The sequence below is a fragment of the Cnephaeus nilssonii genome (assembly GCF_951640355.1).
Source record: "Cnephaeus nilssonii genome assembly, chromosome: 2".
Classification (NCBI taxonomy): Eukaryota; Metazoa; Chordata; class Mammalia; order Chiroptera; family Vespertilionidae; genus Cnephaeus; species Cnephaeus nilssonii.
In genome coordinates, this window is record NC_137073.1 from 13182517 (window position 1) to 13197732 (window position 15216).

Consider the following 15216-nt stretch of genomic DNA (forward strand, 5'->3'; position numbering starts at 1 on the left):
GGCTATGGTGTTCTGCGGGGCAGGGTGGGGTTGACAGCGGTGGTGTCCTGGGCCCTCGTGGCTGTGGTGTTTGGAGGAGGAGGGGCTGACTGGCTGTGGTGTTCTCAGGGGGGCGGGGCCTGCAGGCTGGAACCTGTGGACGCGACTCCCTGAGTTGCAGCCCTTCTATTTGTACTTGGAAAGGAGGGGAAGCAGGGCAGGGGCTCCAAGCAGGAGTAGGGGAGTGTGAGGTGGGGATTTGGGGCTTTCCTGACGCTGTTCCATTGCCCCGTCTCTCCTGAGGCAAGGCCAACAAACCCAGGGTGGCCTTGGTGACTCCTCCGGAGATAGCTAAGAGGGTCTCTGTGCCCCTCCTCAGGGCCAGAGGAAAGGGACACACGCAGGAAGATCACCTTGTCCTTTATTCAAGTCAGCAAAGTAAAAAAAGAGACATATAGCCAGCGAAGTAGGTGCCCTGGAGCCCGCTCCCCAGCCCCAGTTCTTTGTCCTGAAGACCAGAGGGCGGGGGCATGTCTCCCTCAGCTGGCAGGGGCTGGTGACCCGTGCAGCTCCAGGGCCTGGGAGCCGGGCATGCACCTTAGCCTGGGCTGGCGTCCAGTCCACCTACCAGCACAGCGCTGTCTTCAGAGGACATTGTGAGTCCCCACAGGCCCCAGGGCACCCCAATACAGCAGCCACAGGAGGCTGGAGGGCAGGGCCACAGCAAGTGGCAGGTGCCCCAGGTGGGCTGGTGGGCTGCCTGAAGGTGCAACATGGAGAGAATACCCATCAGTCCTCGCTGGGAGCCACACCCAGGACCATCCCGCGGCTCTCGGGCAGCCCCTCCCTCTGGGCTCCAGGCTCACACTATCCCTGTGGGCGGGGAAGACCATGTGTGGCCACTCTTCTGGGCCCCAACAGATCTCAAAGCTTCCCCCTCCCCGGGTTTTGGCCTCTGCTTTCTGCACACCAGTGGGTTTTGGAGGAGGTGATTGTATCCTGCGATAACTCAGTGGGTGATACAGGGTGAAGCCAGTGTCACCCAAATGTCAACGGAGAGGCAAATGGAAAAACGGTTGGCCAACAGAGTATGAGATTGGGCACAAGTAGCCATTTGGGGTCCATAGAGGCCCTGGGCAGACAAGGCCAAGTAGAGGCAGGGGAAGGCCTGCCAGGGGGGAGGGCTGGATGTGGGGCTGCACCTGAGGAGGGGGCGTCCTTCCCAGGCCCTTCCCATGTGGAAGTCAGATGGGATGTCCAGGGGGTGTTGTGAGTCCTGGTGGGGCTGGTGGGGCTGGCGGGGTCCCTGTCCAGGCCCAGCTCGCCCAGGGCCGACTTGTTCAGGCTGCGGAGCCAGGAGCTGATGGCTGGGTGGCTGCGTGCCTTCTGCAGGTCCCCCACGTTCTGGCCCAGCAGTGTTCTCACATTGTCAACACTTAGGTTCTTCAAGGGAAGTGGGGGCCAGGGGAGGAGGGACCGAGAGTCATGAAGGGGCCCAGCTTTAGGACCAAGGGGAGACCCGGCAGGGCAGTGCTTCCCCAAGGAGTGAGCAGGGGTGAGATGTGGCAGAACCAGCCCGGAGGATTGACCTGGGGCCCACTCTGGGGTGCCTTTGGACCTGTGGCCTAGGACTCCCTGGGTTGGCCAGCCTGCCCACACCCCCCAAGGACAGCCCCCAGGGCCCACCTGCAGCACGCGGGGGTTCAGGTTGGTGAAGGTGTGGATGTCCATGGAGATGTTGGCCCGGGCCAGGCGCTGCAGCTCCTCTGTGGGGGCACCGCCTGAGGAAGGGAGGTGCTGAGGAGGGGGCGGGGCTTCTGGAGGAAGGGTGTCTGCTCACAGGGCGGGGTCTCACCGAGGAAGGGGCGGATGAAGTCGTAGTAGGCATCTGTGATCCTGTTGCTGCTGAAGGCCTCTCTGGCCTTGAAGAAGAGCTCGTTCTTCCGGCTCTGAGGGCAGGAGGAGGTATCCAGGGCCCCGGCCAGCCTGGGGAGGGGAGACGGACGGGCAGGCTGGGAGCCCCTCCTCCTAGGGTTGGCTGGGCCTGGCCCTCTCTCCCTAAACCACAGGTGTCCTTTTGCCCGCTCTACTGGGCTGATCGTGTCTCCCCAGAATTTGTCCACCCCAAACCTCAGAATGTGATCTTATTTGGAAAGAGGCTCTTTGCTACGTAGAGATGTAATCAAAGTAAGATGAGGTCCTACTGGATTAGGGTGCGCCCTAAGACCTAATGGCTGGTGTCATAAAAGAAGGAAATTTAGACACAGACACGGGCGGGAGACAGCCACGCGATGATGACGGAGGCAGAGAGAGGGTGATGGGGTCATAAGCCGAGAGAGGCCAAGGGCTGCCAGCAGCACTAGAAGCTGGAGGAGGCACGGGGTTTCAGAGGGGAGCCTGGCCCTCTTGACACCTTAATTCCAGACTCCTGGCCTCCAGGCTGTGAGAGAATGCATCTCTGTTCTCTTAAAACGCAGTTTGAGCTCTGGTGGGTGTGGCTCAGTGGTTGGAGCACTGGCCTGTGCACCGAAGGATTGCTGATTCCATTCCTTGTCAAGGGCACATACCTGGGTGGTGGGGCGAGTGCAGGAGGCAACCAATGGATATGTCTCTCTCACATTAATGTTTCTCTCTCTCTCTCCCTCTCTTCCCTCCTCCTCCCTCCTTGCCTTCCACTCTCTCTGAAAATCAATGGAAAAAGTATCCTTGGGTGAGGATTAACCAAAAACAAATTTTAAAGAACTCAGTTTGGCAGCTGTAGGAAACTAACACACCTGTGGTGGCCTGGCCCAGACCCCTCCTGAGCCTCAGTCTCCCCCCTCTAATTCTGCTTGGTGAGGCGTTGAGCTGACCCAGGGTGCAGCGAGCGTGTCGCTGGTCGGGCTCACCGGAACTCCGAGGGCCGGATGGCCTGGATCTGCTGGGGGCTCATCCAGCAGAGGCGGGAGCCCCCAATGGCCACAAGCAGGGCGCTAGTGATGTTGCCTTTGTGGTCCAGGAACTTCTGCAGGATGGCCTGGGGGCAATGCTGGGGTCAGTGGGACTGGGATTGCTGGCATCAGGGTCAGGGGGTGCCCCCGACTCCCAGCCTCACCACCCTCCCTCACCCGTCCTGCCCTCACCTCCGTCTGGTTCTCCAGGGCCACGTCCGAGGCCAGCAGGGCCATGACGGTGTCCCTAGATGTGATGTTCCACTGGCTGATCTCCACCACAGAGTACAGGTAGACCAGCGAGGTGATGAGCTGAAGCTGCTCCTCTGGGATGCCACTTGGGTAGATCTGAGGCAGGCAAGAGGATCAGGCCCACCCCTAGCGCCCACCACCCACCTGCCTCCACCCAGTCTCCAGTGTACCCGAGCCAACTTGGCCTTGACGACACGCTGACACTCAGCAGGTAGTGGGTGCTGCAGCAAGGGGTCCAGGTTGGCCCTGAGCACGCGGCTGCCCAAGCAAGACTCGAGCTGTGAGCAGTCGTAGTGTACCAGGAAGAGGTCATCCTGCAGTGTGGCCGCCGTGATGTTGCCTTGGATGCAGGGTCGCCCTGTGGCTGGGGGTGGGGTTGACTGCAGGCTCCAACCCTGACCCACCCGTGACTCTCTCCCCAAGCTTGACCCCTAGCCAAGAACTTGGCTCAGGGTAGACCAAGTCAAGCCTGACCTTGACCTCCAACCCAGCCCTGGCCCAGAAGTCCAGCCTCACTGCTTCTGACTGGCCTATGCTGGACACAAGCTCAGGAGGTTGGGCGGCAGGTGTGGCTGTGTATTGGGTGCCCCCACCCAAGGATCAGGAGTCCAGAGTAGTGTCCCCAGACCATAGTGGCCACACTGACCTGTGCCCCGCTTGGGTCGTGAGGACATCAACTTGGCCTTGGCCTTGGCCTTGGCCTCAAGGAAGCTGGTGACAAAGCGCCTGGTGTCACGCTGGCTGAGCCGCCCTGCCCGACATGCAGCCACCATGCTGCCAAAGAAGCCCAGGCCCACGGCCTGGCAGGAGGTGCTGAAGACTCCCGGCACCTGGTTCCTCCTCCCATCCCACAGATAGAAACTCTGTGATGGCAGCAACTGGGGACACCTCTCAGGCACTGGATGGCTGTGTGGTCAACCCTCAGGCCTAGAGGGTCTGCTGGACAGCCCTCTCTGTGTCCAGGGCCAGTTCAATTCCCGCTCCTCGCCCCAGGGCACCATCCTACCTCCTGCACCTGCATCCACAGGCTGGAGCTGATGTAGGTGGCCAGCGGTCCCAGAGCCTGCAGCCCCTCCAGGTTCCAGGAGATAGGGGGCCTGGTGTGCGGGAAGGGGGTGCTTGGTCTGGAGCAGCACCCCGGCCCTTGGAGGCTGCCTGCCTGTCCCTGAGTGCTCAGTTCCCAGGGCCTGCCCTGCTGGGGACACCTTGCCTGCCCAGACACTCTCCCACCCAGGCTTCAGGGCAGGGGATTGAGGGGCCCAGTGGGTGTTGGCAGCACCCCCAAACCTGTATGCCCCAAAGGCTGTGAGCGACGTTAGAAGAGGGAAATCAGCAGGGCTATGGAATTCAGTGAACTCTCGGGCCCAAACCCCACGCTGCCTCCTGTCTCATCTCCAGGAGGGAGGCCTCGCAGAGGGGATGGGCCCCACCCACCCAAGCACGGTCCTCCCACTGGTCAGTAGTGTGTTGAGAGCAGCCTGCTGGGCAGGGGTCAGCCGGGGGCAGCACTGCAGGTTCTGCAGCACGTGGGGGTCCGAGGCCACGATGCTGGATGCCTCCATGTCGCACACCAGGACCCCGAGGAGCAGCAGATCTGAGGCGCTGAGCCGTGGTGGGTGGGACACCCCCTGCAGGACAGCAGGTCAGCGAGGGCCAGGCCCATGTCCCTTCCACCCTTCCTGTCCCGCCCCAGGGCCTACCAGGCAGGCCAAGGCGGAGTGCTGCAGGGCGGCCCTCTGGTCAGGCAGGTTGGCCAGCAGCTCAGTGTCCCCCTGGGCGGCACGGCGGGTGAAGGCCTGACAGTCGGCTTCCCTTACTTGCCCCAGGCTGCAGGCAGGTGGGGGACTGTTGGGAGGGCGGGGCCAGCCAGGGGTCCTCTGGGGTGGCCCAGGTGCCCCTGGGGAGCTGGGGTCCCCAGGACCCAGAGGAAGCATGCTCAGTCTGCTGGATGTTGGGAGGGGCTGGGAGTGGAGGGGGCGGGACACTCACTTGTAGAAGAGCAACAGGTCAGGTGGGTGCAGCGGAAAGTCACTCTGGAGGCCATGCAGGGCGGCCAGGTTGGCCAGGCAGCTGAGCTGGGTAGGGCAAATGATGCTTCATTCCCTCGCCAGCCCCTTCCTCTCTGCCATGTCACACTCCCCCTTTGGGACCAAGACCCCTGTGTCCGGCCCCATGTCCATCCAGTTCCCTCTGCCCAACTGCCTGCTCTGTGCCACCTGGACTTGATGTCTTCCTCTGCCTGCCTCAACCTCCACATCAGAATGGCCTCAGATGGGTCAAACCCAGCCTGAACATTACTGTCCCCCCCCACCCCAAACCCAGGCCAGTATTCAGGCCCTGTCCACCCCTGCCCACTGCACCATGGAGGCTCATCCCAATGCCACCCCTGCCCTGACTCCCTGTCTGGCCTGGCCTCCTTTGAGATTGTTTCAAATTTATTGCTAGTTGTTTTTCTTCTTTTATTTTTGTGTGTGTTTCTTCCTTTTATTACTAGACTAGAGGCCCAGTGCACAAAATTCGTGCATGGGCAGGGGGTGTCCCTCAGCCTGGCCTACACCCTCTCCAATCTGGGACCCCTTGAAGGATATCCTACTGCCGGTTTACAGGGATTGGGCCTAAACCGGCAGTCGGACATCCCTCTCGAAATCCAGGACTGCTGGCTCCTAATTGCTCACCTGCCTGTCTGCCTGCTTGATTGCTCCTAACCACTCTGTCTGCTGGCCTGCTCATCCCCAACTGCCGCCTGCCGCCGGCCTGCTCGCCCCCAAATGCAACCCCCGCCAACCTGATCACCCCCAACTGCTCCCCATGCCAGTACGCTCATCCCCAACTGCCTCCCCTGCTGGCCTTCTCACCCCAACTACTCCCCCTGGTGGCCTGCTTGCCCCCACTTTCCCTCCCCACTGGCCTGCTCACCCCCAACTGCTCCCCTGCTGGCCTGCTCACTCCAAACTGCCCCCCCCCACTGTCCTGATCACCTCCAACTGACCCCCACTGACGGGGCGAGGGGCTGAGGGCTGTTTTCAGGCTGGCCATGCCCCCTGGCGATCCAGGCTCCCAGCCCCTCCTTTTTTTTCTTTTCTTTCTTTTTTTTCAGTGCCTCCTTGAGCGGAGGCCAGGGTGGGCTGGAAGCAGGTATCTGGGATTTATTTATCTTCTATAATTGAAACTTTGTAGCCTTGAGCGGAGGCCAGGGCTGGTCAGGGTGGGCGGGAAGATTGGCTTCCTCCATCACCGGGGGCAACCCAAGCCTCCTGCTTGATCCAGCTCCGTGGCTGCCGCCATCTTAGTTGGGCTAATTTGCATATTCACTCCTGATTGGCTGTGGGTGTAGTGGAGTGATGGTCAATTTGCATTAGTCTCTTCTATTAGTGTAGATTTATATTAACTTTATAATGAGAATGATGGATATCCTTCCTTCCTTCCTTCCCCCCTTCCTTCCTTCCTTTCTTCCAACTCAGGGCAGGCCATGCTTAGGTGAGCTGTAAGTTGAGGTGGGCTCAGCCAGCCCCCTCTCATGGCCCAGGTGGGGGAAAGGCCAGCAGGCTGGAAGATCTACCCCAAGGGCCCGAGGGAAGATCTACCTCAAGGAGGCAGCATGAGCCAGAAGGAGGCAGAAAGAGGCCAGCGCAGCCCAGTGAACAAGCCCTCACCCAGCCAAAAACAGGCTGGGTCTGTGGGCAACTGGCTGAAGAGTCCTGGCAACAACCCAAAGCGGGCCACACTGGGGGTGGGCAGGCTTCTGTCACCTCGGAGTCAGCCTAAGACAGTGGTTGGCAAACCGCGGCTCGCGAGCCACATGCGGATCTTTGGCCCCTTGAGTGTGGCTCTTCCACAAAATACCACGGCCTGGGCCAGTCTATTTTGAAGAAGTGGCGTTAGAAGAAGTTTAAGTTTAAAAAATTTGGCTCTCAAAAGAAATTTCAATCATTGTACTGTTGATATTTGGCCCTGTTGACTAATGAGTTTGCCGACCACTGACCTAAGAGATGCCTCTTAGGTGGCTGTGAAATTGGCAGGTTGGCATAGAGACTGTCCCGGCCGAACGGTCCTGGCCCTTACTGGCCTGTGTCCTCTGCCGGGAACACTCTCCCTTCCTACCCATCTCCAGGGCCCTTCTCCTGGGAGCCTGTTCTTGCCCTCGACACTCCAGTCCATGCCAACCAGGGCTTCTTACCTGCCAGGCTTTGAGGAGCACCTGCTGCGATGCCATCCTCCTGATCAGAGCTGAAAGCTGGTCCCGGGACAGCTGGCTGGCTGCCTGGCACCGGAAGCCTTGTAGGAGGGAGGTGTTGGCACTGAGCAGAAGGAGGCAGGTGGTGAGGGTGGAGGTGGGGGTGGGAGGGGCAGCCCAGACGGCAACATGCAGGATGGAGGTTAGACTCACAACACCAAAGGAATGAGACACAGGAAGTGTGGCAGGCAGGGCCTTGACACAGGCAAGACTCCTGCATCTCCCCCCGCCCCCCTTCCCCCGCCCCACTCGCCCCACTCCTCCTGTGAGCGCCCAGTTCAGGTTCTGAGCTGTGAGCAGGGGAGGCCCCTGCCCAGATGCTGGGTTTTTGCTTCCTCCCAAGGCCGGTCCCACCGATGGCTGAGGGTTTGGAGGAGATGTAGCCTGGGCACCTGCTGGGCCACCACAGCCAGTTCCTCTCCTGGCGGAGCCTTCCTCACGTGTGAGTAATAAAACTCGTGCGCCAGGAAGGGGTCTCTGGGGCTTTAACCTGGGTCCAGTGGTCCAACTGGGCCTCCAGCCTTGTCTGGTCAGTCAACTGATTGATCAATTGATGGCTAATCAATGACCTCCAACTCCCCAGGGAAGGAGAGGACAGCCGAGCCTAAGCACGAACCCCCCGGAAAGTGCACGGAAACAATGCAGGGTCTGTTTGGGGCCTGAGGGGGCAGCAAAGCCTCGGGGTAGAAGGAAGGAAGTATGAGGACTCAGGAGGAGCAGTGATCACCTGCCAGGCCGAGGGTGGGAGCAGTGGGGGGCTCAGGAGGGACCCTAGCTGCAGCCAGCTTTGATGGCCTGGGCGCCTGACTCTGATGTAGGACACTGAACTCTGGGCCATTTGAGGGCAAGGTGGATGAGTGACCTGGACCTGGGTGGGTGATGGCCAGGCCCCCGGTTCAGAGCCAGAAGTCGGGGGCCCAGCCACAGCCATGCCTGGTCATCGTCTGCAGCCCCTGGAGGTGGTCCCTCCTTCTTACCCACCCCCTCCTCCAGGCCTGCCAGGGGATCAGCTGCAGGAGGGGAGGGCACTCACCTGGCCCACAGGTCGGCCCTGCTGGCAGCCCGCCCTTCCTGGGAGAAGCCCTCAGCGTGGGGACCAGCGCAGTGAGTAGTGAGCCACATGCAGAGGACGAGGCCCCGGCTCACCAGGGCGCCTGGAACAGAATAGGCCGTAAGCAGCCTCTAGCCCTCGGAAGGCTGAGCCCTGCTAAGGGGAGCACGTGAGGGAGGTCCAGCGCGGGTCGGCCCCGGGATCCTGTGTCCCGGGTGGATCTCTGACTACCCCAACATGGAGACCTCCGACGCCATGTGGCCCTGATCACCTGTGTGTAGCAGCCTAGGCCTGAGCGTGGTGTGTGTGTCTGACTATACATGTATCTGTCTGACACTGCACGTGTGTGTTCCCAATGGCATGTACATGTGATGTGCACATGTGTATGGTGGCGTATACATGCCTGTGGTGGCATGTATGCCCCAATACAATGCATATCTGGTGGTATGGCAGTTTACATGAGTGTGATGATGTGTACCTATGTGCAGCTGGTGGCGTGTGTCTTTTTTGTGTCTGGAAGCATGTGTACATATATGTGATGGACTGTACATGTGCCCGCCAATGTTCACACATGTGTGATGAGATATACACATGTGGACTGTGTGTACCAATGCACTTGTACTTTCTATCCTTGTGGCTCTGTCCTCACAGTTTGAGACCCAAGACCCTCAAACAGAGGGAATGGGGTCGACCACTACCTCCGGAGCCCCTTCTAGCCGTGACCTCTCCCTGTCCCCTCTAGGACCCCCAGGCCCAGTGCCCTGCCTGCCTTTCTCCTTCCCTTCCCTGAGCCCCAGCCGGCCGTGGGGGCATCCTGGGGCAGGGCCCTTGATCGCAGGCTTGGGAGGACACGGTGGCCGGAGTGTGAATACTCTCCACATCTGCCGTCATGCTGCCCGGGAGCCCCTTCCCTGAGGGCGTCAGCACACCTGCTCTGGGGCCCATGGCTGTGCACGGTGCACGGCAGGTGCTGGGGTCACAAGCAGCGGGTCCAGGACAAGCTGGAGAGGAGACAGGAAGTGATGAGGCCGGCCCCACCGTCTCCCCCCACCAGCCTTGGCCGAGGGGCACAGACAAGAAGGGCTTCTGTCCAGCGTCACACAGGATGGGCGCCTTGCAGGGCAGGCAACCTGAGCCGGGCTGCAGCTGCGTCTCTGCCTTTGGGGAGGGGTACAACCCCACAAACAAGCATCTTTGGCACAAAAGGGAGCCGCTCCAGGGGGACCCAGGCCTTTCTTATCGCAAGTTGGGGCTCAGGGGACCCACCGGCTGTGGCTTGGGTTGTGGTGTCTCCAATGAACAGATCTCTTGACAGTTACAGGGGAGGGGGCAGCAGTCCTGGCGAGTCCCCACAGGTCGCTGGGGGCTTCCCAACCTGCCCGGAGCGGCCATGGCTTCGCTCCCCATCTGGGCGGCCCAGGCCTAAGTCCTGGTCACAGACACAGCCCACAGTGCAGCCCCCTTTCCCCCGCCCCGGGCAGGCCTGTCTGCGGTGGAGACCAAAGCGGTGAAGCTTGGGGACTCGGGTCCTGGGAGGTGACAGACATCTGGGAGGCTGGCCCACACTGCCCACTCCTGGGCACAGCCTTGTACAGTCTCACAGTTTGGGGTGCCAGTGGGCCTCCAGATTCCACATGGGCCAGGAGCAAGACAGGGAGGTTATTCCTCATGCTGGGGGCATAATGGAGGTTCAGCTACCTGCCCAGCTGGTGATGGCCCCCACCCCGGCCCTACCCCTCACCTGAGCACAAAGAACTTCTGGTGGAGGGTGGTGCTCTGGAGCCAGGCATCGGCTGTTGGATGCAGAGGGTTGTAACCAGGTGCCAGACACTAGCCGTCCCAGCCCGCTGAGCATGTCAGTCCTTGCAGCTGAGCCCTGGGGCACAGGGGTGGTGCAGGGTTGGAGCGCCAGGGTCCCCGCTCTCCTCCACGCCTCACCAGCACCCTGTCTGTCAGCCACCCGCTCCCGCAGTGACGCTCCCAGGCCGGTGCAGGGGAGGGGCTGGAGCTGTGCCAGGTGACGCTCCTATATTGGCCCCTGGGGCCCCAGCACAGTGGCACCTGCTCCTCAGCCCCAGGAGAGTGAGATGTTGAGCACATGGTTGGCAGCTACCCAGCGTAACCCCTTCCCATGGAGGGGTCGTGCCTCGAGGGTGGTATGTGCTTTCACACACAGGTATCTCTGCCTTCACTGTGTGTGCCAGTGTCTGCGTGTGCCTGTATGTGTGTGCCTGGGAGCATGCACATCTGTGTGCATGTGTGTCCCCTGCAGGGACATTAGGCACACGTGGACTCAATGTGGTGCCTAGGTTTGGTGCCGTGGGTGGCAGTGTTTCTGTTCCGTGGGTGCTGGAGCAGAGCCAGGCAGGAGTAGACACACAGCTGAGTACCAGGAGCAGGGAGGGCATGTGGGCACCAGGTGGGCAGCCTTGATGGTGGGGAGTGTGCCACAGCTGCTCTGGGGCCAGTAAACCAAGCAGACCTCCAAGGCTGAACAGGAGCGGTGACTACCGGAGGGACTTCCCGACCTGCCTGCAGCCCGGGTTCAGCTGCCTGATGACCGCCATCTGCATTACGGGCCGCGTGTGCCCAGCCAGCCAGCGCCATGGCCACGCAGAGGCACTGACCCGAGCCTGGGGGCTGACAGCTGGAGGGACCGCTCTTGGCTCCTGCACGGGCCCCATGGGAGACCAGGTTTTGGCTGAGGGCTCTACACAGTGAGGGATTTTTGGGGAGTGGGATGTCATATGGTGGGGGGGTCTTCTTGCTTCTGGGGCGGGAGACTCCCACAGTTCAGAGCGGGTGGGAGCAGGAAGCAGCCAGCAAGTACAGAAGGCCACCTGCTGGCCTGCCCACTGCAGGCTAAGCCTCCAGGGCAGCCCCAGGCCCAGGCCAGACAAATAACCACAGCAACAGAGCACCTGCTGGGCTGCAGAGCCACGGCCTGCCCGGCTCTTCCTTGCACTGCCTCCCTCAGCGAGTCGGCCTTGGCTCAAGAGAGGCTGAGCAACTTGCCTGTGGCCACAGAGCAGTGAGTGGGAAGCATGACCAGACCGGTGGCCAGGCTGAAAGCCTGTGTGTGCTGTCGCGGGGCCTGCGGGTATGGGTGGAGGCGGGGCAGAAGGGGAAAGGTGGGGCAGGGCTCAGCCAGGTGATGCGTCCTGAGGTTGAAGGTTCAGCAAGTGTGAAAACGAGGAAGCAGGTGTGCTGGGATGGGGACTGGGGATGCTATCCCATCGCACCCTGGCCAGTCATGCTGGGTACACCACAGTAACCACCTGTCCGTCTGGGTTACCACTGTGGCCCCTCTGGTTTGCTCCAGCCCCTCCTGTTACAGATGAGGGGACCGACGCAGGGAGCAGGGACTGGACCTGGCCTCTGCCGAGACCCTATGGTGTCTGTTTCTGGCTCCATCCCAGCCGAGACCCTGATGTGGTCACAGGTAGGTCCAGCCCAGGAACCCCATGACAGGACCTGTGTCAACTGGTGAGAGGAGGGGTCTGGTCCAGCTGGGTGCAGGGACGTGGCATGTGACCTGACTGGTTGGTGGCCCAGGCAACAGCCCTCCCATGGCATTCTGACACGGTGGAAGGGCCTAGGCCGGTGTGATGGTGGCCACGGGTAGCAGCTCTATGAGGGGCCCTGGTGAGACTAGGTGGATCCTCCCATGTGTTCGGTTGGGAGGGCCAGGGATCCTCCAGCTTTCCCCCAACCAGGGCAGGAGTGTACCCACCGCAGAGGGGTGCAGGCCAGCAGCCAGGACCTCGAGGTCAGTCCTGGGTCCTGCAGGAGGGCTTGGGACAGAGGTCTACCTGGTGCAGGAGTCTGGGCTCCCCTGTAACCCCCACATCAGAATTATTCATGGCTGTTCACAGGGTTCGTCACTGAGCCTTTATTCTAAGTCCTGGAGCCCTGTTGCGGCCGGAATGATGTGGGCGTTGTAGGGGACAGAGGAGGCGGGAGCTGGGCTGCCCTTGCTCCTAGGCTAAGGTCTCATAACCAGGGGCTGTGTGGGAGGGCCCCCCCCCCGCCCCGCAGAGCACTTACATCAGGCCAGAAGGGATGGCCCCCACCCACCCCCATGTGTGATGATTAGGATGTGGGTGGAGGTGGGAGACCCACGGGCAGAGTTCGGCAGAAGCCAAGGCACAAAGCAGGACTGGCCAGGCAGGGGACCAGTCTGGGTTTGCAGGTGGAGGGGGCTCAGCCAAGCTGGGGTGATGGCAAGAGGGTCTGAACAGAGTAAGGAGCAAGGTGCTCTGGGGGTGGACGAGGAACCCAGCAAGGGCTGGCCCGGGCAACCCCTGGGCACGTCTACAAAACAGGCCCTGGGGGCAAAGCTCTGGAGGCAGAAGGTGCTCGGGGAGGATTGGCAGGCCCTGGTTCCCTTTGGGGGGGCTGGTCCTACCACCCTGAGTTCATCCTCCATAATCGTGGCTGCCTGGCTCCCCCTGCTGGACGTGGGTCCCTCTTCAGGTTTGGCTGCTACAGTCGGGGTGGGTTTCAGTGCTCTGCGGCTGGGACACCTCCGCCTCTGGAAAAGCTTAGGGTTCTGACCCGCAGTCCCCATCCACCTGGAGGTTCCAGTCTTCACCCAGACATCAGGCCCACACTCTCAGTTGTCTGGCTCCAGTGTCCACTCTGACAGCCACTGAAGATACGAGGCCCGCTGAGCCTCTGTCTCAGGGGGATGGGGCGGTGGGGGCCGGCCTGGCCTGGGCGGGTGCGTGGAGGGGCTGCAGGGCCCAGGGCCCCCTTCTGTGGGTTCAGGGTCATGGGCAGCCCGCAGGACTTGGACAAGCTGGTCCAGCGGCTGTACCAGGGTGTGAGGGCTCCAGCAGGCGTCAAGGGTGGGCACGAAAGGGTCTGGTGTACAGGCTTCCACACACTCGGCCTGCGTGGGTATCCGCAGGTAGAAGGCATGCAGCATCATGCGGAACGGTTGGTCCTCCTGGCCCGAGGCCTGCCCGTAGGTCAGGTCCCCCACAATGGGGTGGCTGAGGGCACTGCAGTGTACACGCAGCTGGTGCGTCCGGCCTGTGTGGGGAGAAAGGGCCAGTGAGGCAGGGGTGCCACTCCACGATCACCCCCCACCGTTCATGTCACTGTCCCCAGCTGCCAACTCAGTGGCACATGCAATAACCCCTCCTGCTTCCTGCTACAGATGAGGACATAAGAGCTTAGAAGGGAAGTCAACTTCTGGGGTCACCTCTGGCAAAGGCAGGGCCAGGGTGGCACTGGGTCCCTTGGCGAACTCAGGCCAGCCTTCCCACTGCCTTCACATCCAGACCAGCGAGACCCCCTCTAGGGCAAGAGCCGTAGGTTGCGGGGTTAAGTGTGTGGGAGAGAATCAGCTTTGTCAGCAATGTTTGGAGTGGCCCCCGTCTACTCTGCCTCTGTGCCTCAGTTTCCTTTCCTATCTAACCGGGACACTGCAGTGCACGACTTGAGGAGATGCTGACACCAGGCACCACCACCCCGGGGGCAGGACACTGTCGGGGGCAGTGAGGAGCCTGGGGAGCTTCCTGGCCCCGCTCCTGAATGTACCTGTGAGGGGCTGCAGCAGCACCTTGGAGACGGGGTCACCCGCATAGAGCCCGTGTTCCAGAACCACCAGCTCCGTGAGGCTTGGTTTCGGGTTCTCACAGCCTGCGGGCGGGGGCGGGGGGGGGAGGAAGAGAGGCTGTGAGGGTTGACTGGGTCAGCCCCAGGCCTCAGTTCACCTCAGCACAACGTCCCCTTAGATGAAACTTGTCCCATGGCCCCTGCCTCCTTGCCCACTGTACCCTGGGTGCCCTCGATGCACATGGTGTGGGTCCGACCCTCTGTGCTGTTCCTGCCGATGGCATGGCTGATGGTTATCCGGCTCTCCTGGATGTGCCCCCGAACCTGCGGGTCAGGGGAGCCCACCGGAAACTCAGGGCCTGCTGACGTGGGGTGAGCACTGGAGTGCCCATGCCCCAGGCCTGGCCAGGCCTTACCAGCGCCAGGTAAGCCTTGGTGACCCGCCGCTCCTTGAAGCACTTGTAAGCACTGCCTGCAGCTGCTTTGTTTAGGGCCACGCAGAGTGCGCCGCTGGTGGAGAAATCCAGCTGGTGGCAGAACCTGGCACAGAGCAAAGGCACAGAAGAGGCTGGGTGAGGGGCGGCCACTTCCCCGCAGTGGAGGCTGCCTCGGGCTCCCTGTGCTGCACTCCCAGGTACCTGAACCCGTAGCAGGTGTCGGGGTCAGCCAGCTCGGGGAAGCGGTGCCGCAGCTGCTTTTGGAGGGTCAGGGTCTCCCTCCACGTCTTGCTATCAATGCGCACGTCCCAGTGCTTGTTCACCACCAGAAAGTCACGGCTCTGGTACACGATGGACAGGTTCTCCACACTGCCTGGCTCCATGGTGGGGCCTGCAGGGCAAGCATGTGGTTCATGGGGTGACCAGCCCATGTCAGGGTCATGCCCAACTGGGGAAGACAACCCCTGCTCTCCAGAGCTCTGGGTCTGAAGCCACAAACGCAATATATCAGGCAAACACATGCACCTACTATGTGCCTGCATCCACTGGGCTCCTGACTACTCTCACCCCTGAACCACGTAGGAGAGTGGCAACTGGGATGGGAGTGTGGTCAAGGTGAGGGGCGCCAGTGTTGCTTGGACGTGGGGCAGTCCCACAGTCCCGGCCGACCCAGGCCTTGGGAGAAACAGTCTTTCTCTCCAGCCCACTCCCACCGACCCTTGCCAACAGATCCGGAACCTTTTCCTGACTGGGGAGGGGGTCAAGGAG

General features: G+C 61.4%; 2 protein-coding genes across 3 annotated transcripts; both read right to left on the reverse strand.

Moving 5' to 3' along the window:
- Window positions 1-126: 126 nt before the first annotated feature.
- Window positions 127-11421, reverse strand: LOC307092735 (mesothelin-like protein). 2 transcript variants are annotated; one of them, XM_079760154.1, is made up of 16 exons: window positions 10188-11419; window positions 9376-9447; window positions 8429-8549; window positions 7339-7459; window positions 5151-5236; window positions 4862-4988; window positions 4596-4789; window positions 4168-4258; window positions 3808-3961; window positions 3332-3525; window positions 3102-3257; window positions 2868-2995; window positions 1835-1965; window positions 1666-1760; window positions 1182-1422; window positions 133-739 (listed from the first exon to the last, which is right to left on the reverse strand). In XM_079760154.1, the coding sequence occupies exons 1-16, from the start codon at window positions 10234-10236 to the stop codon at window positions 624-626; spliced, it is 2076 nt and encodes a 691-aa protein (XP_079616280.1). In that variant the 5' UTR covers window positions 10237-11419; the 3' UTR covers window positions 133-623. The 2 variants fall into 2 exon arrangements, with proteins under 2 accessions (XP_079616281.1, XP_079616280.1); XM_079760155.1 differs by lacking the exon at window positions 1182-1422 and having other exon boundaries at window positions 127-739; window positions 10188-11421.
- A 1093-nt stretch (window positions 11422-12514) lies between these two features.
- On the reverse strand, window positions 12515-14990 carry RPUSD1 (RNA pseudouridine synthase domain containing 1; the record flags this gene model as incomplete). The annotated part of the gene is made up of 5 exons (XM_079760252.1): window positions 12515-13483; window positions 13994-14095; window positions 14233-14335; window positions 14428-14551; window positions 14650-14990. The coding sequence occupies 5 exons, from the start codon at window positions 14988-14990 to the stop codon at window positions 13062-13064; spliced, it is 1092 nt and encodes a 363-aa protein (XP_079616378.1). The 3' UTR covers window positions 12515-13061.
- Between the last annotated feature and the right edge of the window lie 226 nt (window positions 14991-15216).